Here is a 26,786-nt window from a genome sequence, read left to right on the forward strand (position 1 = left end):
TTTAACTGCTGGATTGTGAACACAGGGATGAGTGAGATGCACTGTTTCCAACTTTACCATTTGGCCTGCAATATCCTGTTTTGTCTCCCTCACAAAACGTCTGAGGCTGTCTCATCTTCAGTTATACAAGCTGTTTCTCATCTGGGTCTGGAAACTTTGTTTTAGCACAAACTTATTTTGTCCAAAGCGATGTGACGCAGCATTTGGCAATATTTAAGGTCAGGCACACATCATTTTGTTTAAATGAAATACTGAGCACAAAAATGAACAAACGTATCTTTTCGATTGTTTGTGAAAATATGTTACATGTTTTTAGATCTGCAACGGATCTATTCCAAGGGACAGAAACACTTGATCCCGAACACTGCAGTCCTACTCTGAATGTCTTACTTACGGGCTCCCTAAACTTTTAACTCATACACACGCATAATGGCCCACTAACAAAAACAGATGGAAATATCAGTGTTCAGCACTCTTCCTTAATTGTGTGAAGAGATTGATGCTACAAAAATCATTACAGAGCATAACTCCAATGTACTTACTTTGATTTACACTAAGAGCCAAAGGTTTAAGCTCTCAAAATTGTTTTTTATTTTAGGTTTCTTTTTGCTATAGAGTTGAGAAATTAAGTATTCAGGGAACATCTGTTTTTTTCTCAAAACCCCAGATTGCAGGAGGTTGTTACAAACAATGCTCAGGTTTTAAAATACTTTTTAGAGAATAACTTAGGTCTTAATGGAGCAATAAAAAACAGCTGTACAACTATTTAGAAATTGTACATAACACAGTAAATGTTTTTATGAAGATTTGTTTAATCCTCACGTGTGTGATATGAAATGCAAAATTGATCATTGAAAGTATCTAACAAAAATCTGTGCCATTGTCATGTATCACTTGTCTTCATCCTTGTATTTCGCCTTCACCTCAGCTCTGAGGTCTTAAAGGGACGATTTTGCGTAAAATACATTTTCTGGGCTTTTACTATCCGTAATTTCTTGAAGGGGGTCAGTAGGGACCCTCAAAGTATGAAAACAGTCACTCCGCGGACTTTTTCACTCAGTCCATTCGAAGAAATATGTTATCAAAACATCTTGGTTCGTACCTCCTATCCGTATGATGTCATTCGGGATCACACTCGTCTCTCAGCCCCACCCAGCTGGTACCAGTCCAGCCTCCGAACCCACCACCCCCGCTCCCCGTCACCTCCACCACCACCCCCGCTCCCCACCTCCACCACCACCCCGCTCCCCGTCACCTCCACCACCACCACCACCCCGCTCCCCGTCACCTCCACCACCACCCCGCTCCCCGTCACCTCCCACCACCCGCCCCCCCACCACCCCCGCTCCCCGTCACCTCCACCACCACCACCCCTCCACACCGAACGCGAAACCAAGCAGACATGTTGCTGAGCTACTAGCTTGTTAGCCACCACACGCTAACCACAACAAACAACACTGAAGAAACACCGCAGCGTGGAGGGACGCAAGGAAGAGAATGTGTCCGTGCACCTTCCTCCTCAGAACGTTGCTGTTCGAGACCAGCGGTTACGCTTTGTTTCTTCTGACGTGCCGTGTCGCTGTGCTCAGTACGGAGTAACGTAGAGGTTACTCGTTACCCGGGACTGAAACTCCGGTGTGAAACTCCGTACTGTAACTCGGGACGTTACTCCTATATTGGCCGACTGTCCTGCTAAAACTTGAACAAACATGAGGACGGTGTAACTTCAAGTTCAGAAACATCCTGTTGTAACCAACTGTAAATATGTGGCTGATCTTCTATAGCTGCAAACATAACAACGTGACTTCCAGCTCTGTTTACCATCGTAAATGTGCCAGAATGAGACCGATGATAGGCCCGGTCGCGTGTCACTCAAAGTGCAGTCAGCCAATCAGAGGAGGGGCTAAAGAGGCAGGCGAAAGCAGCCTGTTCAGTCTGCAGCTCCAGAGAGAGGCAGAAGAGAGGACATGGAAATATACATTGCAGTAGGTTTTTCGACTTTAAACCAATGATTTATCATCTTAGGGGTACCAATACCTCAAATTAAATCCCAGAAAGGTGTAAAATATGGGTCCTTTACTCCATTTGTCTACAGTCCAAAAACCACTACTTATTATGTACTTCATACTGGGCCTGGATTTATTGCTCCAATCGGTTCTCTCCGTTATCCTGTAGATACCCACCCTCTTCTAGCCAGTCTAATGTGATTTCTAACACTCCAGGTCAACTACAGTGAAAGCAGTGACATTTGCTTATCATTGTGACATTGGCAGTCCAACAGTCGTAAGAAAGTTGGTATATTGGCAAATTCATTGAGATAAGATGAGAAATTCCATCCAGCCTGAAATATGTCAAAAGTCTTCACTGAAACACTAGCAACAATGTGATTAATGATTAAAATCCATTCAGTGTTTACAGCCATAGGGAGAAGGGAAATAAATGGAGCAAAGCATCAGCCTGTTCTGGTTACATCAAGGGGCCAAGTTCAGAGGAGGTCTGGGCCATTGTCCATCTTGTGATTCCACACACAGACACATGGACCAGCATGCACCACTGCCACCTAATTATTCTATCTATCCTGTCACTGTGTGTTTCAACATATCTCCCCTGCTGATTCTGAATGATTATTGTGAATGCTGGGATTATTAAATGGAAATAAATAATAATTTGTTTGTGGTGAGAGTTTTGTTGTTTTGTTTGTTTCACCATTGTGCTCTAGCCACAGATGCATTCCACGACCGGTGCAGTTTCCGTGAACATATTTCTACATTAAAAACAAATTTCTGATTCATAAGGTCCCTGTGACCTTTGACCACTGAAATGTAATCACTGAATCTTTGAGTCCAAGGGAAATCTGATCAAAAGTTGAAGAAATTCCCTCAAGCAGTGTTGAGATATCACATTCAAGAGTCCAAAAACATGTATTTTGAGGCCACAGTGACCTTGACCTTTGAGCACCGAAATCCACTCAGTCAAGTCCAAGCGAATTGTACAAGATGTAATGAAATTCCGTACGGGCAGTCCTATCACATTCCAAGGACGTGAGGTAAAAAAAAACATAAACATAGTTTGTGAGGCCTTTGTGTCCTTGACCTTTGACATTTGTCTACCAAGATCAAGGGAATTAATCCTCGAGTCCAAGTGAATGTTTGTGCCAAATATGATATGAAGGATTTCTTGAGATGGTAAAGAGATATCACCTTCACAAGACAAAACATTTGCTTTGTGAGGCCACCGTGACCTTACCTATGAACTATCCCTTTAACCACCACCAAAATCTAGTCAGTTCATCATTGAGTCCAAGTGAATATCTGTACCAAAGAAATTCCCTCAAGGCATTCTTGAGATATCCTGTTCACGAGAATGGGACAAACGGACGAACAGACAGACAACCGGAAACATAATGCCGCCAGCCACTGGCTGTGAGCAGCGCAAAGGCTTATAGACGAAGTTTTACAAAAATGTTTTTTTGTTTGTTAGAGGAGGAACAGTTGGTGCAGCAATCAAAGGTGTAGTGCAATTTAGTGCAACACATTTAGCAAATAGATTATGACAAACAGAAACCATATGCTCAAGGTGAGGTGAAAAATGGCTGCAGATGAGTGTGTGGAGCTATGAGATTTTATTTTCTTTGAATTAACACAAGAAACAAACACGGAGTATTCACTGTTACCAAGCTGTCCATCATGTTAATACATTCATGATTATTCATTTGCTTCCATTAAACTTTGATTGTTGCTCTTTTGATATAATTTAATTGTCATCTTGTTGGACCCTCTACTGCAACCTATGACTGCAACAGATGGTGCCTAACTGAAGAATGAGCCACCTACAGCTAATTATTATTTCATGAATCAACTTGTTACATTTGCATAAGAGTAGTGGATGATAACAAACACAACAATTTCTTCTTTTTTTTTTTGTTGATTTACTGAAAATATGGTTCAAATTAACGACACATTTGGATGGAAACTCGACTATGGACAGAGGACTGATGCTGCTGCTCTGTTGACATCCAGCAATGTGTATGTCTGTGTGTCTAACAATCCGTATTTCCGGTCAATAATCTATTTGTTTGCTTAACCTGTGCACATACACGCTGCCTTACAGGTAGAAGGCAGAGCAGCAGGCAGTACCTCATTGACGTTGATGCCGTGTTTCTTCATGTAGTCTTTGTCGTTGACCTGGCCGCCCTCAGCAAAGTCCATGGTCAGGATCCTCTTTGTTGACAGATCCCAGTGGATCATGGGAACCTTTGGATAGAAAGGTAGGGAGGAGGGGGAGATGTTTTTCAAACTATTTCTTTTAATTTTTATAAATTGTATTTGTGAGATGGTGAGAACAGAAAGTAACATACAAGATAGATAAGACACAAAGATATATGTACATGATGAAAGGACATACAGACAGAACATAATGCAGTTAAAGGGGTGGTTCACAGAAAAATAATCATTATCTACTGGGGGTGGGTGAAGTGTTTGAGTCCACAAAACACTTTAGGAGTCTCAGGGGTAAACAGTGTTGCAGCCAAAGTGACCCATTCTACAGACGTAATGAAACAGAAAAAATATATAACATGCCTCCTTACTGCTCGTGTGGTGTCATCCAAGTTTCCGCAAGCCCCAACATTCATATTCTACTCAAAACAAGGTCATTTACACCATGTTTTAAGCCTAAAAGTATACTACAGGAAGTGGCGATGCTAGCGGACGTAGCCACAGGAATGCGCACCCAGCACGTGCCCTTTGGCGATAGTGTGCGCGCCTCCGGGGAGGATATCAGAGGACATTTAGGCTTAAAACACAATGTAAATGTAACAACGTTTTGAATCGAATTTGAATGTTGGGACTTATGAACACTTGGATGACACCACACAAGCAGTATGGAGGCATGTTATGTTTTTTCTGTTGTTTTATTACATCTGAAGAAGAGGTTACCAATTATTTCAATTGTATTGGATTCACGCTTTTTACTCCTGAGACTCCAGAAGTGTTGTGTGGACTCAAACACTTTACCCACCCCTCCATCGGCAAAGTGGTGAGTAGATAATGTGTGAATTTCATTTTTCGCTGAAATATCCCTTTAAAGTGATCTGTATGATAATGTAATGATGAAATAGGGGTTTCTGGAGTAGAGATGAAATAGGGTGTGTGTGTGTCCGTGTGTGCTATTACAACATTATCGCTATTACCGTTATTGTATATATTTTACCAAAACAATAAGTAAACAAAAAAATGTATAAACGCTTTAATAGAGTATAATATAATATAACATATAACAATAATATATGATATAATCAAAAACATCATAATAATTAATAGTTGCTAGTCAATAATTAAATTTCCTTTTTTTATTACACACATTGGTTAAGATATGTTTCATTTTTGATGCACATCAATGATGGTAAAACTACAGGGTTGATCAAGCTCACTAATCTCTATCAAAGGTTCAATAGCAAAGAGTAGGCTAATGCACAAACTTTCCGGTGGCTATTTCATGAAATAGCAAATATATGTAATATATTTTGAAAAAGCTTAATATCAGAAGCATGTGATATTAAAGCCCCTACAAGGAACTTTTAACTGGTTATGAAACGGTATTATTTCAATATTGATGCCTCTTTATGACCTACAACAGCAAATGAGACAATCAGGGAGAAAATGGACTTTTACAATAAACTTTTCACATTAAATTTCTTAATGTCTATGGTCCGGGTCGGATTACCTGCGAGGTCAGAGCAATGATTTTCGACAGTCAGGCTGGAAAAGCCTATGTTTAGCAAGCTGGGCTACGTGCTAGGCTAACCCATACAGACGAGCGCTCCTTAGTCTGTTCCTCGCAAACTCTGTGTCTCTTACAAAAAAGATGGATGAGATCAGAATGAGAATTAAGTTACATTGTCTCATTGCTATGCATCCTGCAAACAGTTGTGTGTAATGTGTGGTTTGATACTCAGACCAACGTTAAGCCCCTATACTGCTTCTTTTGGTTTATTGGCGGGTGGCAACCAACGTCAAGGTGCTTTACTGCCATCCACTGTGTTTCAATATCCTACTTTTCTTTCACCATTCGATGACTGTATCTCTTATTATCCTTGATATTTGATAGCTTCTCCTTCTTCTTCGTTCGGTCTAGTGGCGGGTGGCAACCTACTGTATTGGAGTGTAAATCAGAGTTTTCTCATTCTCTAACATACTGTTTAAATAGAGGAGTCAGTGAAACATCCTCTATTTGGCAACAATTGCATAAACCTGTAGGATGTCTGTTTATTAAGTGCAGTGTATTATTGAGTCTGGTATGTCCTATCCTCAGCCTGTCTTTGGTGCTCTTTTTTGCTGTCCGCACTGTGCTCACTTCCTGCTGTACTGCATAAAGGTGTCTCCCTGAGCTATGTTATTAAAAAATATAACATTAATAATGATAACAATGAAATATTTATGTTTTCTTCAAATAGAAAGCCGGACTTAAGGCCTGTCAAAACTTTGGAAATTCAACAGTTTAATTAATTTTTTTATAAAAAAATTGAGTTTTACTGGGTGTACAAGAAGGCATTTGGACAATTTGTCTGTCATTGTGCCAAGTAATACGTCTCTCTCACATACCACTTATGGAGCTGAATAAAAAAAGCAACAAAAAAAAACTAAATAAGTTTTAACTGTCTGGATTTGAACGTGGAACAAAGAAAGGCAGCTGGAAAGAGAAATCTATGTCACATTCAGCAGAGCTAATAAAATTCTCAAAGAGACGTATTAAGAAAAAGCACACAAGGAAATTAAATGATAATGGACATAAAGTCCAACTCTGCCTAGTAAAGGAAGCATGATTTGTGTTGTTCTGCTAACCCTGCTATTACAATTCAGGATGAGCCGACAGGCGGTACAGAGGATCCTGTCATACACAGTCAAAAAGTATGACCTCTATTAACTGCACTGAGTAACTGCACTGAGTACAATTCTGAATAGTCAGGCCCTAAATTAAAACACACTGTCTCAGATTATTACCCACTGTTTACTAGCATGTCTGCAGAGATAATGCCAAACAGGTCAAAAATAGAATGTCATGAACTCTAAAGGCTTTTCGATAGAAAAAGAAGCCTAGCGGAAAAAAACACATTCTGATAAGTTATTGTATGTGTTTACCTTGAGGAAGGGGTAGTGGGCCAGCATTCTGGCCACCCTCTCTGCATTGTGTCCCTCATTAAGGAAGTCCAGCTCCAGTGGCATGTTCTTCTTGGCCTCTTCCACCAACCACATGAAGGCAAAGTCAGGGAAGACCTTATGGACTGCCCTCAACAATACCTTCAAATTACAAAATATTAGAAGCAGTCATGCTGTCAAGTAAAAATAGAAGAGGCACTTTATTAGGAACATCACACTAATACTGGCATTGGTTCCACAACATGTTGGAAACTTTGCTCTAATGATTTTCTCCATGTTGAAATTACTGTATCACATTATTTCTGTAGATTAGTCAGTTGCACCTTCAAGCTCCCAATCTCCTGTTCTACCACATCCCAGAGGTTCTACCGGATTCATATCTGCTGACTGTGGAGGACACTAAACTTCCCTGAACTCGTCTTTATGAATTTTCTGCATTTCACTGATACATTATTTTTTGTATGAATAAGCTGGTGCAGGTATTCGTAATAAAGGGCTCAGTGAGTTCACAGTGCTATCCTGCTAACAGCTACCAGTTTATAACAGTATTACTGGCTAAGTCAAGTTCGAATACAGAAGCTGCTGTAAAAACAGCTCAACACTAGATAGTTGTAAACAGACCAAAAGGGTGTCTTTACATTTTAGTTTTTCAATTTTCTTTACCCACTTAATGTAATTTTGTACTGGGTTATGAGCAATGCCAAACATGGGTGACCTACACTCAATTGCATCCCACGTAGAGACCAAAAAAGGACTGAAGTTGCTGCTGCTGCTGCTTTGCTAAAGTGCAACTACTTTAAAATTTTAACTTTGAACATCTCAACCCATTAGGATGTCTATACTTCTTTTTTTATGATTTCATTTTTTTCTTGCTTTTGCGTAGAGCAACACGTATCAGCGGTTTAAGGTCAGTATATCACTAGTCTGTGTCTCAGAACTCTGAGCAGAGTGGCTCAGAACTCTGAGCCACAGAAACACTTCTTCACTTATTTCAAAGAGGTTTAACAGAAACGTCCTCACCTCCATCACCACTATGTCCTTGGAGCTTTGTCTCTGGACTTTGGGGTGTTGGACCTTGACAGCCACTGTCCTCCCATCATGAAGCACTGCCTTGTGGACCTGAGCTAAGGAGGCTGCACCCTGAGGCTTCTCCTCAAAGGAGACAAATAACTCGGACAGCTGCAGGACAGAGATAGGGATGGGGAAGAAAGGAGTGGGAGAGAGCAGAGGATAAATGAGGTACAGATAATGATAAAGAAGACAGGAGAAAAAGGGAGGCTTGGGAGTGGGAGAAGAATGTGATCATCAATCTGATCATCTCCATTTACAAGCTACTGTATAAATTACAACTGAAGGAGGCAGAACACATTTAAAGAAGAGATGTGTATATGTAGATATACAGTAAATTAGATTAATTCTCTTTTTTGCGTTGACAAAGTATAGATTTTTTATGTCATGGTGACAACACAACAAACCCAGGAGGAAGTAAATGCAATGTGCAATGACGTTATCCTGATGGTTGGTATTATGCTTGTGTTTGACACTATTGAACTGAAACCAAACTAAGACTGAGACCAAGAGGAGGCAGATAATGTGAGGTAGAGGACTGAAATAGAGTCACAACAATGATGGATGGAGAGATGAATGTTAACTGACAAGTGAATTCTCAAATACTGACTTTATTTACCTCAACTTCAGAGAGAAACAGAAAACAAGGCGTTTGTCTGAATCATATAATCTATAATCTGGTTAGAGTTGTCGCTGACACCTCTAGTCAGCTCCAGCCAATCAGAGGGCGGGATGGGGTGTAGGTGGTGAAAGTATATGTAGTGGTAAGGTGACCCCTGATATTTTTTACTCTGTACATGTCTGTAATCGGGGAAATCCACATGTGTCAAGGACAGGGTTAACTGCATCAGGCTCTGGTACAAAAAAACCAGAATGCCTGTTGGGTTCAGGCTTGGCTTGGTTGGTTTCCTCTTCGACTCGGGTCATGTTCTGTCTGTCCGTCATTTTCAATAGTGATTAAACATAATTTGGGGACCAATTGGGAGGTTTCTCCTCCATGGTGAAAGATGGTGTACTGTATTAATCTCCCTAGTTAACAGCCATTTTATTACTGACAGCAAAGGATATTGTAAATGTGGCGTCTCTTTTTACACATCAAAATAGAGCCACTTTTGTAATTTAACAGAATTGGTGCAGTAAGATTATTTTCCCCTTTTTATATATTTTTATAATTTTCTGGGGCATTGTCAATACATAGTGTGAAGTGAAAAATCAATGACAATATGCTTTAAAACAAACTAGAGAGGTCAAAGAGCAATTTTATTTAATTTATCTGTTTTGCCTTGTTAGAGGTATGCTCTCTACTGAGTGCCATTCTAGTTTTATCTGTTGCAAATCGGTAAGATTTGAGGAGTGAAAAACTCAAATGTCTTCCTTAGTGGAAGGAGACTTTTTTTTCCAGTGTGACCTCTCCGTTGAATGCAATCTGGTTAGGCAGCAGTCAGATAGCAGTAAAGCAATTTTGGTGACAGAGGAGGAGGTTAAGGCGGTTTCAAAGATCATTAAGCTGAGAGAGGCTGAGGCTCCCGATGGGATCAAAGGAGTAATTTTAAGTGTCAGGATCAATGGAGTCCTGTGTTGATGTGTCATTACATACAAGCTCAACACCACGAAGAACATCTCTTACAGCATCTGAACACCAATTAAATGGTAAATCGAGCAATACTTTTTTATTTTCTTATACTACTATCAAGTTTGGTTTGTGTAAAAAGCATGGTGTTCATCTGTGCCATGGAACACATAATTAAACCACACTGTTGCACTGGGTTACATGTTCCTTTAGGACCATTACACATGCACAGTAGCTGATTTTGAACAAGTCCCATGTATGCTCACAAACTGCCAGAAATACTCACTATAGAGCACCAAATGTGGATTGATGAAAATAGTTCCCAACAAATACTCATTAATAAAATACAGCAGACAGTTGCTTTAGGATTTTAAATAACATTTTATTTATGACTTTTATAGCCACCTCTGGTGGACTTTTAGGCTTGTGTGGTTTCATCCAAGTATCTGCAAGCCCCGACATTCATATTCGACTCGAAACGAGGTCATTTCCACCGTGTTTTCGCCTAAAAGTCCACCAGAAGTGGCTAAGCTAGCAGACGTTAGCATTTCTGATGGCCCTTGAATGCACCTCGTCGGAAGATATCAGCGGACATTAATGCTTTAAAACATGTTGTAAATGACCTTGTTTCGAGTCGAATATGAATGTCGGGGCTTGTGGACATTCGGATGACACCACAGGAGCAGTAAGGAGGCATGTTCTTTTTTTTCTGCTGTTTTGTAACGTCTGAAGAAAAGTCCCCAATATCTTCAGTTTACCCCTGAAACTCCAGCAGTGTTTTGTGGACTCAAACACTTCACCCACCCTCCATCGGCATAGTGGTGAGTAGATAATGAGTGAATTTTCATTTTTTCGGTGAACTATCTCTTTAAGGTTGCTTGATTTATTCTTTAAAAAGTCTCTCATTTCTTAAACTGAACAGGAGGCTTGCAGGAGGCTTGCAGGCTCCTCCTTAATTCAGGAGGAAGTAATAACAGAGGGCAGACCAATGAGTTATTTCTGTGGATTAAGAGTAATTTCCTTGAACACAATATTAGCAAATTAATGAAATGGTAATTGACTTTGGGGCCAGCCAAAACAAACCCATGACATTGTATATACAGTGAGAGTTACAACAACAGTATACTTGGGAACAGTGGGAAACGAATAACAAATAACAAGGACCACTAAAGTCACTTCTTTAATACGATCAGTTGTGATAGTGACTGTTGTTGTACAGAGATGGGCGCAGATGCCGTTTCTGTTTTGCTTCTTGATATAATCTCCCCCACGCCCTTTTTACAAATCTCTAAAACACTGCTTAACATTTAGCATCTCGTAGTGTGCCCCTTGAGCAGAGGTAGTCCCTCATTAGCTTCCACTTAGCCCTGTGGACACAGAACACGCACACACATTAATTAGTGTGTGGGTTTGAAGGTTAAAGAGGCTTCCCAAGGGACCTGGAGTCATTACAAGAGACTTATTGTATGCTCTGGAACCTCCACAGCAGCCTGAGGCGGCCCTGCCTCATGGATATAAACCTGTTAACTGAAAAAAAGGTGGTGTGCAGCTTAAAGAGCACCGCTTCTACTTAGAACCACATATCTTTATGCACTTTAAGTATTTATTGTTATTCTCAGACCCAACGATGCTTTAACCAGACAAACCTGCACAGACACATCTGACTCATTATTACCCACTAATGTTTCAATCCCAGGAGCAACGCCAGGAAAACGTCAGTGAGGACGCTGAACTATGCTACACATTTAGCAGTCCGGCAAGGGTGACGTTTTTGAGTTTTTATGTAACCAACTGGAATATTCAGGTCCAGGTGAAAGTTCTAGGAAGCTGTCCTCACCACAAAGTGACTTTACTCATACAAGGGTCAATTGGTCAGTTTTGGATGCTTTCACAAACCTTTTGCTTTCAGCCAACAATACAGAATCGGCCTGTCTTGAATAGTTTGTTAAAAGCCAAAGTATTTAAAACTGGTAAATGTCATTAATTAAATTTGTATTGTATTGAATAAAAAAGTTTGCTCTCATAAAAGACACCAGTTCATATTGACTGGTATCTATAGAATTCAGGCCCTCTGGGAATTGTCTACAAGCAAACACAAATTAAACAGATTCCTATGATATTTGAAGGCTTGTTATTGATGTTCAATATTTTCTACAAAGGCTAAACAAAGAACATTTACTTATCAGTGGCCTTTCAGCATCTGTTCAAGCTGAAATTGTTAGAACCTCTCTAACACATGATTGAAATGTTGATCATCAAAGATATGCCAGTCATATCATGATATATAAATGCAGGTTCTACCACAAGCAGTCTCTCAATCAAAATGATAATAAATTATGTGATTTTGTGAAGTAGCCTGAGATCATGGGAGTTCTCCTCGTCACTATTGCCATCATTGCAGTCTGCTCCCCCGGTTAGGATTCCTTTAGTGTTTATGGTTCTGAAGGTTTGTATAAGGAGCTGAATTATCCTCAGAAGACTCCAAAACAAACAGACACGTGAGCACATTTAAAAAGCAATTCTACATAAAAAATCCATGTTTCTTTGACAGTATTGGAAGATTCGAAGACAATTAAGATCCAGTGATGTTTTCACCAGTGTGTTTCATCTAAATTGTACAAATTGTTGTTTTCTTTACCCTAGAATGGGCCCTTTATATTTAAATACTTTATATTTACATCAGGAGTGGGTCCTCTCTTCGGAGGCCACCATGTTTCTTGGAGTAGCCAAAACTGGACAAACTAAACTTCTTTTGAGTTTTTATGACAACTGAAGGCTACCACAGGTTCTCTTCCATGTTTGGAAGGGGAGGTTGAGGTGAGGGGTATTGACCTGCAATATGCAACTTCACCACTAGGTGTCACTAAATTGAACAATGAACCTTTAAGAACATCCAAGATCTAATAGGTGCATTGTTAAAAAATGACTTAAAACTCCACTTTGACTCTTCTAGTAGAAAACCACAAAGCTGATGTGTGAGTTAAAGGGATTTAACGTCATTGAGAGGTAACCGAATGTAGTGGACCGTTACCTTCAATAAAAACTCTGCCGGTTTAAAATTTACTGTAAACATTCAGAATTATTTACATATTAAACAAAATGTATAACAATCTGTAAGGTCTGGTTGTCTTTAGACAGTCAAATCTAAAACGTAACATATACCATAAGATTATGGCCTCAATGGCATCACTCTTCTTCATCTACAACAGTCAAATATTTAACATTTTCAGCTTGTGCTGGCTTTGTCTTGTTGAAAGACTGTATATCTTAATTCATATTCATACTTCAAACTGTACCAGTGGGGGGAATTCCCCTGTTGTTAGTACCTGGTGAATCATGAAAAAGAGGCTAATTTGAACATGATGTTGGCCCATCAGGTAAAGGCTGAACATGAGCCCTCTTGAAGATGCCATCAGATCATAAATTATGCAAGTGGCACAGGATCCTGTGTGGGAACAGCTGAGTTATTCATTTAGCAAATATGCTAAATGGAATGAAATGGTCGACACCCACCAGTGTCCTCCCTCTATGACGATGAGCACCCAATGGGACCTGACATGCAGGGTGTACTTTCATGGGTTAAGGAAAGGTGTTATTTCTCAGATGGACCTGTCACTTTAAGCAACATTGAGAATCTGAGAAATCACACTGAAATGTTTGGATAATTTTTGCATAATATTTTCTTTAAATGTTGGCACTAACAGCCCAACTTCTTGTCATGCAGCGTTTGTGATTGTAGTTGTGTAAACAGTGCCTGGCCTGTAGCCTCTGGTTCAAAGCTACCACCCAGTCACTGCTTATGTTAATCTCAGCTGTGTGAGTTAATAAACATGGTAATGTATGCGTGTGGGCCCCAGTCCCAGAGGGGAGACCCACAGTGACATACGTTCCCTGAAATGAGTTATGGCACAAATAAAGTGGCCCCTGAGGCATCACAGTTGGATGGCAACACATCGGTGTCTGTGGCAAGGTGGCCACTTTGGATGCGGGCGGCCGACAGCAGCCCCAGCTGAAAAAACATAAATCAGTACAACACAGACAACAAGCAATGAGAGAGATTACTTTACTGATGAGAGGAAATCAAAGTCTCAACTCCAAAATCCCTATTGTCCCTATCCAAGTGTTCCACTGTGAGACTCAGGGTCTGAAAGAAGGAATCTGTAGAAATACATACTGCAAACTGTCACATGGGTCCATTTACTTCAACTAGGCCTGCAGTTGAGTTTACTAGCTAAACACCTATTATTTAATTTAAATGTTTGATTTAATGTACTCTTTGCTTGTGCCTGCAGTGTAGTTGAATTAAGCATTCTTTTGTATCTTGAAAGGTTTCCTAAAAGTAAAATGTATTATCATCATAATACTGTTAGTTAAATACACATTTTTATTGAAAAATAGTACAATTAATGATTAATATTTTTTTCTTTGTATAGTATGCTGCAATTTATACTAACTGGTGAATAGTGATAACTATGGAAAGGAAATCAGGACTGCATACATTTTACTCAAAATGTTCCTTTATACAAAGCAAAATTGTGGGTTAACATATGAACTCCAAATTATACCAAACTGCCAAATAATTTCTATATTGTACTGAACTTTGTTATGGGTAGTGTTATTTTCTTAATATCTTGCACTGAAGTTCAGATTTATTTAATGCTATATAGGGCTGTCATAATTTACGATTTTCAATCCACAATTATTGTGGCCAAAATAATTCATGATAACAATGTTATCACAATATACATAGAAAATGTGAAAAACAGCAATGCTATTAGTGAAATTAACTTTTGACTGTTTATTGTGTTTTGTCTTTATTTAACATTGTTCAATTACTTCTAATATATCATCATATGTGTATTATTAATATATACATATGTAGTTTTTAATAACATGATTATTGTCATAATCTAAGTATTGCGACGCCTGTAGTGCTGTGTCGTTGGTATAGAATGGTTTGATGGCATTAAAGCTGCTTTCAGACATGCAGTGAGCTCTGGACACTGACATTTGCATTTTCATACAGCCCTATGAGAACGTTAATGTCCCAGTGAAAGGCTCTGGACTTTCTATGGAGTTTCTCCTGCCAGCCTCCTAGTCAAAACCGAGCCCATGTGAGAAACTAGCAGGAGATCCTCAGGATGGTTCACCACGAGCAAGTGTGCGTGCTGATGAGGTTTCTAACTTGCGACAAACATAATACTAAAAAGAAGAAAAAAAAGGGAAGAATTTGAATATCTCAGGATCAAAAAGTGGTAAAACACATGACGACACTGTCAAAGATGTCCTGCCCTTGCATGCTGTGCCACCCCCTCATCTGATTGCTATATAAATTCCTATGTTGTTGTTGCTGAGAGGAGAATCGTGTGCTGCATTCTTCACTTGTGAAAGGCAAACTCTGGATTAAGTCCAGACCCCAACTGTATGGATATTCTCTGGAGTTAATGGGCCTCATTCACTAACATGCACAGAAATGTTTAAACCAAAAGGTAAAAAACTGAAAAAGTTCACAACAGCAGAAATTGAAACAATTGTGTCGGAGGTGGACGTCAAAACACACTGTTGGGTAGCGTGTCCTCTGGACTGACTATGTTAAAAAAAAAAAAATGAAGCCTGGGCTGCAATAACTGAGGCATTGTACATTTTGTTTAGGTAAGAACATATTAGTGAATCCCATATTTGTGCGTCACCTTGCCAAGTAGTTTTCAGACATTGGGATGAAAACTGCTTGGCAGGGAAGCACCTCTTGAGGTTGTTTGCCATGCAGTCACTGCCACTTCCTAAAGCTCAGCATCCACAGACACTCGTACCACACTGCCTTGTCAAGACGCCAACTACCCATGATGCTCCTCTTCTGTTGTGGCTCATCCCCAGCGAAGTGTGATATTCAACCTGGATACAGATTCTGTTTGGTAAAAACGACATATTGCACATGCTGGCCTTTCGGCATTTTTACTACAGAGGGGATATGATAGCCAGAGCAAAGGGGAGGCCATCCAAATCATACACAGCAGGAATGCATATGTCACCACAAATGGTGCCGAAAACAGCACGGCACCAAATGCTACTCTCTACTCGAGAAAATGCATACATGTGTTCAGAAAGATGCATGTGAAGTCAAACGGAAATGACGCTGAGGCTGTTTTCCCATCTCCAGAGCTGCCTGGCACCGCTCATCAGTGTCACTTCTTCTCCTCACTCCAAAAAGGGAGGAGGGCTCATTCATTCTGCATCCCTCTTTGTTCACAGAGAAGCTATACCACAGTTTTTTTCAGGGATCATGACGTCTCATACAGATACAGGAAGAACTTAAAACTGAAAACACATCTAATTAAAAAACCATGAAAGAGAAGAAGAAAATACATCTGTATTAATTACAGAGTAGCAATATCGGTTCACTGTGATTTGAGCTCATATTCATCCTATAAGCACGTAACACTGGTTTCTAAATGTTTTCCTGGATGTAAAAGTCTGGATAATAATGAATGTTGCTTAGGTCAATGTGCCCTTTTGCTATAGGAATCTCTTTCGAATAGTGTCCTGTCATGGTTGAGGTGTTGTTCTTTCTTTCAAGTTAATATTCTATGTCAGCAAATTCCATGATGAAAAGATATAGTAACATTAAACATTGCGGTAAATCCACATTAGCTATTATTAGTAATCAGTGCAAGTAAATCTGGAGACAGGATGTTTTTCTCTTTAAATATTGAAATCCTGAAGTATCAGATATTGAGACTCGGAGGCTGTCGGCAGACAGAACAGCTGAGTAACCAACAATCAGAGACCTCAAAGGCTCTGATTACACATTCATGTTGTACACTGAGCTGAATGATATCAGAGAATATAGTGACACTGATATGACGCATACTACAGTTTTTGTAAAAGCAAAAATTAAAAAGCTTCAGGTGGCAAATAATGATGAGGCTCTGGTTGCTGGGATGGACAAGTGCAAGCCATGTGTTTGTGAGTGGTAACATTCTCACCTTTCTCTTTGTGTTCAGTCATTTTATGAGTAAATTTATGTTCATATCCATTAAGTGACTCAAAAATGTACCGTAAGGGCTTTAACTGAGTCTACACCTCTCTTGTATTTGGAACTCAAACAAAAGTCTGAATGCGTTTCTTCTGTTTTTGCTATTTTATTTCTACACTGATATGGACCTATGTGTCTGAGGTCGTCTCTTGTGTGAACATTAATCAGTATCTATATTTTCTACAGGCTATTCCACACTATAAAGGGACAGTCAATGCTACACATCAATTTTACCTGAACAGATACTTTACTATTTAGTTGATGTGATGAATTGTCAGATAAACAGAATAGAGTCATATAAATAAGTAAACATGATTTATCATTACATTATAATAATTATAATAGCTGTTATAATTAAAGTGACTCATTTTGGAAAAACACCAGTAATTTTGATGAAAGGTTGTTTGAACGAGTTGAATTAAAATTTTAACTGAAAATTTGAATTTTAAATTCAAACTTTAGATTTGAACCTTGAGGTTTGTGTGAAAGTTGATGTATTGACACAGATATTTAATTAATGAAGACCTTTAAAGCATTTTAGTGTGAAAGCATATTGACCAGTCTATGATACACAGTATTGAGCCTCTGACCTCCTGAGAATCATTCAAACGTCTTGTGTGTGTGTCTGTTTAGAGCAACAAGGTACAGCAGCGAGAAAAGATGTACAGGAAAACGTATCTAGTGTCTGAAGTTTAAACACATATATTTCGCTTTTTGGACTGGTGTAATCATTTAGGGCTTTTTTCTGCTTTGACTTTATCTTGTGATCATTCCTCTTCTGTTATACTCATATACACAGACAGACATACTTGCCGTCATAAAAAAAAAACACAACACACCAAGATCAATACACACGTAAAAGGGTCATTTTGTCTAATTTAAACATTTATGAAATCTACCCAGACTGGGTCTGTGGCATGTGCAGCAACATGTTCACCGTTTGTTGAATTGCTGATGTAATGTACTCAACTGAGAATACGAAAGGCACTTCTTTGACAAGCACAAACAGACACACACAACACTATGGGAGTGTGCGGCAGAGGGAGAAGACTAATGTACTTTATCTGAGAATAACAGAACAATTGCCTTCCAACCGGCAGCCTCTAAAAGGCTGTCATAACAACTAGTTTGAGAGTAGACTCCGCACTCTGTGCTAACAGCAGCATTAACAGCTACATCAGGAGTATGGCTTTTGGTTATGAAATGAAATGAGGACAGAGCGTCTGACATATCCACTTCTGCTTAATAAGTCATTTTTTCTGCTTCTTGCAGTTCCTACCCTTACAGCATTAGTCAGGCAGTAAAATTAAACTGTAACCTCAAGAAATACAAAGATACGTGATTCACATAAATATAAAAGAGAAAGAATATGTTTTGTCCTACCTATACATCAATAATCCATGAGTGCTTGGACATTAACTTACTTATACACAACAGGTTAAATAAATCCATAATAATGGCTTAACACAAACAGCTGTGGAGGTTTTTTTCCCAAAATACTGGATAAATTAACCAAAGATCCAGACCTTTTCTGCAGACACAATGCAGCAGTCAGTCAAAATTCAAATTTGGTTCTGAACAAATGTGAGCACTTAAAGATGTAAAGTACACTTTACATCTACACATCTACACACCTTGCAATTAGAAGCTTAGTGCTCAGATCTGGACAGACCCAGTTGGAACATCTACTTTTCATTGAATGAGAAGACTAATAAATAAATGGTTTTCTCTTCTTTAGCGATACATTTTCCCAATCTGCCCTGATTCCACCACCAACTCATTATGAGATGGGACCTTCTGATACCAGTAGAAATATCAAAAAGTGACAGGGCTGGGCACACACATGTGGGACGTTCATTCTTTTCTCCAGTTTTCCGTGGCACTGTTACCCTGACAGGGCTAACAGTTGTTGAATGTGTGTCAATACATAAAACTTGCATAATGTTCATCCCCAGCAGGAGAAAGCATTAAGATTAGGGCTGGGGCAACGCGTTCACGTAATCTACGTCATCAACATCATCGATTACGTAAATACGTCGACTCGCAGAACGCGTGTCGACGCATCGTATGGTAGGTGGTTGCGCAGAGTCAAAGAGTTAATTCAACCAGAAGAGCAACCTGAAGTGAAATCTAGCATAGGTCAGCAATAGTCGGACCGCGGTCGGGACCGGATCCAGAAGACGCTCTGTATGGACACAGACGCTGTTATTAGATTGTGACGGAGCGTTTAACCTGCACACTTTTTCTCGCACGGTAGTCTTATTTTAACCAACTTATTCCGTCTTAACGGTAGTAAATCCTGACAGCACACGGTAGAGTTTACTTTTCTCACTGAACAAGGAACAAAGAGAAAAGGTGTTAAAGCTGTTTAGTTGTTTATGTTTGTTGAGATTGTTTATATGTGAAATGTAGTTATATATTAACAAAAAAGAAGAAAGGGGGAAACTCAAACTACATCCTTTTATATTTTTTTCTAAAATTAAGCACTTTATTTTAAGATGCCTTTTCAAAAGCTCTTTATTTTGTTTTTAAATGCAAACCTTATTTTAGTTGAAACGAGAAAAGAACGTTTATTATATTATTAGAGTACAGTTCAGTGTGAAAATTATTTATAAAAATGTTGAAATACTATTGAATTATACTTACTTTATTTTATTTGTTAGTTTGTCAGTTTTTGACTTCATACAGACAATGATACAACTAGTAGGCTACTTCAAGATTCATTTTTTGATAGACTGCTAAACTTGAATTTACACAGTGTTTTAATATTGATATGAAGTTGCTTGAATTGGTTTACTTTGGTTTTCATTTATTTTGTTGTTAGACAGCATACTGTAGATTGATATATTCCTTTTACTTGATTGGAACAAGCTCTTGCACAAATTTTATTTTGGAGAGATTTTGTATGGGACCGTAAAAGGCAGATTAGCAGTTAAGACTGGGCTATTTTTTGTTGTGGAATAATGCCTTGTAGTGCAAACTTTTTTCTGTCCGATTTTTTTGAATTTAAGAGAAGATGTACGTTTTTTTACATTTAATTTTAGTTTTGATAAGTTCATTATTATATTAATTGAGTAATAAAAAATAATCGTGAGATATATCAAAAAAATAATTGTTAGATTAATCGAAAAGATGATCGTTAGAAGAATCGATTAATCAAAAAAATTATCGTTTGATTAAGCGATAAGAAAATAGTCAATAGGTGCAGCCCTAATTTAGATAGATCATCAGTTTAATTAATAAAGAAAAAACTATGTTGGATTTGGTCTGTGCCCTATAATAACAGAATCCAGGTCCAGTCTACTGACACTTACCTCCTTACCGAGGTCTTCTCTGATGACCTGCTGGATCTGCTCCATGCTGCTCTGAGGAGCTCGACTGTGAAGCACCTTCAGTGTGGATGTGTACTCCTCAGGCAGCAGGTAGTCCAGAGCACCAAGGTGCTGGCCTACCTTGATGAAAGTGCCACGATTGGCACAGCACAAATCTAGGAGACGCTCTGCTGACCGCCGGTGAACCTGCAGGCGATGGAACAGAGAAAAAACCAACACACCGTTTATAAAATGGCACAGGGATGGTTAGGAAAGGCTTGAGGGTCACTGAAATCAAAAGGTATTGTTTCCTTGGAAGAATGAGTGCACAAAACAATGTTCATGGCATTCTGACATGAGATATCATGTGCACAGTAGTTTGGCTTATATGAAAACAATTGTTTCCCTTATTCGAAAAAGACAACATCATACATGAACATGAAGCAAATAGTTTTATGTGCCGAACCTAAAACACACACTCATCCACCATAAATGAGCTAATTTACTCAGTTACAAACCACAGATTATTTGTCACATTTGGGCTACTCGATTATCATAATCACGATTTGTTTGGTCAATATTGTAATCATGATTATTTAACACGTTTACTCATTGACTTTGGAAACATCATGTATTTATTGAACTTCTCCGAAAAATACATCATTTCGTCACCCATATTAACAGATAAGAGTGTCTACACTGCCTGAGTGAGCAGAGAAGAACTTCTCTCCTGTCTGCAGGAGTGTGTGTGAGTGCTTTTGCGCTTCACAAAAACTGACGATCACTTAAGTTATTGGTCGATGATGTTGGATGATGAACCTGCATCGTTCCGGTCACTTTAATCCTGATGTCCTGGCTGTGCGTGTCACGTTACCTCTCGTGTTGTGTGTGGCAGGTGAACTGCGTGCGCGAGAGCATCATTGCAAAATAAAAGGAAGGATAATAATCGTTTTCTGCTGATTACTTTGTTTTCATAATTGTTGGAAGCAATAATCGTAATTGAAATTCAATTAATTACCCAGCCCCAATGCACATGAAATGGTAACTGTAAATTAGGAAGGATGTAAATTCTTTGGGAGCTGATGATTTTATGTCACTTAAGAAAGTTAAGGACGAAAAGTTGTCTCTAATTGGACATTGTTGTAAGGCCACACTCTATGTTGGCATTCTCAGTCATCTGATGAAGAGTCGGTCTTCTGTTTTTCCTTACATATGCAAAAGCATCATGATCACAAATATGTGTCGCCACAATTACCACAACTTCTCAACCTGCTTATTGATGGTTTTCCCACTAATGTAAATGCACGTCACTTAAGTCACTGTTGTTAAGTAGCAGTTGAGCAGTGTTTTATATATATATATATATATATATATAGTCTTAGAAGAGCATTTCAGAATTTTCACTTCCCAGCTGGTTTATATCGGACATACGGAACAAGAGCCACACATACATATGTGTTTTTGTAGCTCTGTACCCAATGCTCACTTACATACAATATATATCCATAACCAAATGAGGGTAATAATCAGATGAGACTGTGTCTGAGGTGATGGTGTGTGATGGTCCTGTCCCGTCTGCTCTACTTGAACCAGCTGGAAGTGATAATGCTTAGAGAGCTCCTCTCCTGAGACCAGTGGAAATAAAAAGCCGTGAAATTAGCTCCCCTTAACCTCTGTAACCCCACTACACACACACAAACACACACACAAACTCCCATAGGACATTTTGACATGAGTGTCATCTGGGCACTGATGACAATGCAACGACAGAAACAAGTCGCCAGAGATTACCAGATGAGCCTTTTCTCGAGGAAAACCCATTGAAGCCACCTCCTCTGTGTTGAACCATATGGAGCACTATACGCAAATGCTTTGACTCGCACGAAACTTAAATGATTGCTGAGGCAGTTATTTATACAAAAAATATTTTTGTATTTAAACTTGGACTCCTACCCAACTTCCATTATAAAAAAGACTTTATACATCAACAAATCTAAAAAACAAAATAACAAACTTAACAACGAAACAATAAAGGAGACTATTTTAAATCAAGTCAATTTGACTATTTGAGGCATGGTTAATTAAAATAATAAATGTTTTCATAACGGCCTCATACGGGAAAAATAACTTCTGAGATTAACCGTTTTCAAAATTGATCTCACAATGCTGGTGATTTTATTAAAACAAGTGTCAGAATCAACTTAATTGAGATAATTCTAACTTGAATCTTGAAGTTATTGGGATTAATATAATGCAAAATCTTTCTCATATATTTTGTTGTTTGAACTGGAAATACACACATTAAACACTAAAACACACACTGAAAACCTTAACTTTAAACCTCACTGACACAATGCAGTCATAATTGTGATTAAAACCAACATAATGGTGACATTATTAATGCTGTGTTTTAAATGTACAACTGCAAAACATTTTTATTGCAAATTAGCAAGTGTTCTTTTGTATGTGTATGTGTCTCTGTGTCTGCGTTTTTCTGTGCACAGTTACAAGATGTACTCACTCGAGTCTAAGAGTTTACAAACTTGGGTAAATAATAATCATTATTATTATTATATTATTATTATACATTTTTACACAGCAGTGGGGACATTAACTTGCAGTGTTACAGTAATTATACGTCTGATCCTTTTTCTGCCCGGTGAACATTTTCATTTTTTAACTGCAGAGAAATGTTGCATTTCTTGGCATATTTCCTCTGTCGTGCAGATTAAGTTGTGTCTGTTCAGTAAAATATATCACTGACAAAAGAGAAAAATAAACTCATCAATTATTGTGTCTTGACTGTGTTGGATAATTTCTCAGTCCAATTAACAAATCAATGATTTGAACTAAGCACAGCCTCTGCCTCCAGACAGCCACATCACCTGAAGTCACGTCAGATCTATTTCTGGCAGACTGTGTATGTGAGCTGATTAGAGGCTCTGATCAGAATGAAAATCTGGCATCAGTTTGCCCACGGCTTGTAGCCTAATCATCAGATTCATCATCACTGCTCTCTCTCCCCTCTCCTTCAGTAATCAGTATGCTTTGTCCAATGGAGGTGGGCTCACAGCTTGAGGATGACATCACCATGGCAATGCTGCTCACTGACAGCCTGAGAGGGACTGCTGCTCTGGGATAGGCTGACGCTGGCCACCACCCACCATCTCCACACACGCGGCATCCAATCAAATGGACCGTTAGTGAATTAGACACGGGGGTTAATTTGTGGTACATCACAGAGACACAGGAGCTCAGTGCAGAATGCCTCTGGGTATCTCTCCACTCATCCTCTTCACACAGTTGGCAAGGACGGTAAATAGAAGGCTGGAGGTGTGTGTGTGTGTGTGTGTGTGTGTGTGTGTGTGTGTGTGTGTGTGTGTGTGTGTGTGTGTGTGTGTGTGTGTGTGTGTGTGTGTGTATGTGGTTTGGAGGGTGGTGTGTAATGGATGCTAGAGGGTGGAAGAACGAGGGAATGTTGGCTAGAAAGAGGAGACAGTCGGATAGAGCAAGGTGGAAGGGGAGAAGGAAAGGAAAGAAGGAAACCTTGAAATGCTGTTATTATACGAATGTAAGTAGTTAAACTTTGCAGTTATCTATCTATCAAAATGATGATCATGCCCATTCAATGGTCTGATAACAGAGAAATCTGCTCCGTCACATTGTAGCCTCTGGACTACATTATGGATCAGAAATTATCTTGATGATGGTCATTGTCTAAATAAATAACAGAGAGATAAGAATGTCAGTCTTCTGCCTCCATGAGAAAACAAATGAAAAGTTGTTCTCTGGTGTGGTGTCAGCAAAGAGAAACCATAACATAATTAACAAAACAAAAATACTTTTTGGAATCTGTGGATGGACACAGAGTCGTACTTTATAAATGGTAAGATTACCATTAGAACACTGACTCATTTTGACGAATATCTACTTTGAAATCAAAGGCTGACTCATACATTATGAGCCAGTGGGTCAGTGCAAACACCCCCATCAGAGCTTTTAACTGTATTAAGTAACAAGGTTCTTCAGAGGAATCAGATTACACAGATAATAAACAACAGAAAACAAGGCTTTACTTATTCTGATCTCTACAGGCCATTTTGTGCAAGTTTCAGTTTTAGTAGGACTAGGTGGACTTATTAAAAACTAAATGTAATAATTTCTCCTTTCATCCAGCTGCTTCACTCTCGTTCTTTCTCATGAAAAACAATGAACTTTATTCAGAAGAAACCTGTTAAATTAGGTTTTGTTAATCCTCTATCCTCTGTCTTCCATGACAGTTAACGAATCAGTTTATTAAACACTGTAACATGGTTACTTTAAGGCAGGCCATGTTTACTGTGGTGAAAAACATCTCAAATCAAACTCTTTAATCCATCTCTGGCCTAATTTACTATACTTACACAATTCTAAAAAAAAAACAGTGAAGAACTAGCCCTATAAATAAGCCTAATTCACTACACACTCTCAAAGGCCTTTATGGTCATCAACATTAGGGAGACCGGGCATCTTGTCACATGGGTAAGTTGTCACATTGTTGACATATTAACCTCTGGAGGGCGATACTTAAAAGTAGAATACTAGATTTGTGTATCTGCTTGGTCTGATGTCATATCCGGTCTGGGAAAAGCAAGGCACACTTGGCCTGTGCACACCTGGCATTAACATGTGGTTTTTGTGACCCGATCACAAGTGGACAGCTCTAAGTACAGGTGTGAACACATTCAGATCATATAAAGATCTGATCAAGCCAGACCACATTCGGAGGTGGTCTAGCCACATGTGACCTAATTCCTTTAGCAGTGTGAACGCACAAGCCCCTACACGTCCTCTGACCTGCTGTAGTTTCACTATGATTGAATATATTTGTTCTTTTCTTATAGTTTTTTTTGTGACCACCGACATCCAATATCAACACTGATCACCACATAATTATCGATACTTGATTTAAATTGGTAAAATCTTTTTTCACAGCTGCATGAGATTCATTTAAACTCTCCTGACTTGGCCATAGTTCACTGAGGGGACAACGATTTACCATTTTTCACATTCAAAAGTAAAAAACACTTCACTTGACACCTTTTGTTATAATCTCCTTAAAATGTTTAACGAATATTAATTTGTACTTGGTAAAGGAGAGAATGAAGTATCTTGGTATACCTTTGCTAAAGTCTTGCTTCAAGCTAATTTTAAGATATAGCTAACATGAGCAAACATGGCAGTTTGGGGCAACTTGTCTCAATGATTTTGGGGTAAGTTGTCACATGATCCCAGCACCAACTCTGCCTTTCTAGGCCCCAGCCCTGCCCATTAGCAGCAACTCACATAGAAATGTTAGTTCCACCCGCCAATAAACTCCTGAGGAAATTTGACGACAACCAAAAGCTGGTCCAAGAAAATCAACTTGACACAAACAAAGACATTTTTTTAACTTCTACTCTCACTGACACACCAGTGAAGGTGGCAGTTATGGCTGAAATTCAGGTACATGGCAAATATTTTGCAAAAAGTAAGTGAGGGAACAAAATCTTGAACAAAATCTAGTAGTTGTTAAGTATTATTATTTGCAACTGATTTAAAGGCTACATTCCAGAATCGGTTCAAGTTTGGGAATTAATAAACCTTTTAGTTTGTGGCTGATTTAAATTTTTAATTCGAATTCCAAAAATGACCCACCAAAGCACTGGGCAAAATCCATTGTGACCTCTTACCCCACATAGTGCAACAACTTGCTGACTGATGGGGCAATATATAATTTGCACACTGACTATTTAAATGACTATAACGCTGTACTGAAATAAGATATAGAAATGCAATTAATACACAATATTTGCTTGAGATTTTGTTCTTTCATTTGATATGCAATGTTTAACAATTGGATGTAGTCATTTAAAGATAAATGAGAGAGTATAAAAAGTGTGACAAGATGCTCAGTCCCCCATAACAAACACAGACCTGTCATTCTCTTCAGTGAGGCCACTGTGGCACTGTGGAAGAGCCAACACATAGGACTCTGGGTACAGGGTTGCCTGGCAGAAAAGACTGAGCATGGCTCAACTTCTACTTCTCATTCTCATTTCAAGTATCTCCTATCTGTATAACATCATTAAGATTTAAGACACTTTGATTTAAACCCAGTGTTATATGATTTTGCATCACCAGTCTAATAAATATACTCTGCTGATATGAGGGGAAAAGATGGGTGCGACGGTCGTCTCTTCTTGCTTCAGTGGTTCATCATCAGATTGATAGTCACAGTGAAATAATCACATTTCCCAATAAATAAAAACACAAGCTGTCAAAATGTCCAGGCTGTAATACACAAAGTAATGCTCGTCCCCCCCCCTACCGATAGCTTTGTTGATGTGATCGTGTGTGTTACTGTCTGTGCTCTAGTCTGTGCTGTTGCATTTCTTGGATTGGTGCATGGTCGCCCCACATGATGCTTGGTTTAGTGCCCAGTCAAAGGGCCTGGTCCGTCTTGGGTTATCTGATCACAAGAGGGCTGCTTTAAGTTTGTCACTTCCCACCTGGCATGAGAATGTGACCATCATATCTAATTTCTTCAGTCTGTATGCAAATACACACGTACATTATTCACCCAAGGACAGATTCACTGCTTTTTTTTCTAGTTTTCTAGTTCTATA

At 38.9% G+C, this 26,786-nt stretch overlaps 1 protein-coding gene across 1 annotated transcript in view; it reads right to left on the minus strand.

Annotated features, from left to right (window-relative positions):
* The window catches only part of adck1 (aarF domain containing kinase 1), a 75,987-nt gene that overhangs the window by 21,667 nt on the left and 27,534 nt on the right, over window positions 1-26,786 (minus strand). The window contains exons 4-7 of the mRNA XM_035167616.2: window positions 20,143-20,346; window positions 8,178-8,336; window positions 7,140-7,298; window positions 4,137-4,253 (exon numbers count right to left, since the gene is read on the minus strand). Of these exons, the coding sequence (XP_035023507.1) occupies window positions 4,137-4,253; window positions 7,140-7,298; window positions 8,178-8,336; window positions 20,143-20,346 (639 nt within the window). The remainder of the gene's footprint in view (window positions 1-4,136; window positions 4,254-7,139; window positions 7,299-8,177; window positions 8,337-20,142; window positions 20,347-26,786) is intronic.

Source organism: Hippoglossus stenolepis, chromosome 10 (genome assembly GCF_022539355.2).
Source record: "Hippoglossus stenolepis isolate QCI-W04-F060 chromosome 10, HSTE1.2, whole genome shotgun sequence".
NCBI lineage: Eukaryota > Metazoa > Chordata > Actinopteri > Pleuronectiformes > Pleuronectidae > Hippoglossus > Hippoglossus stenolepis.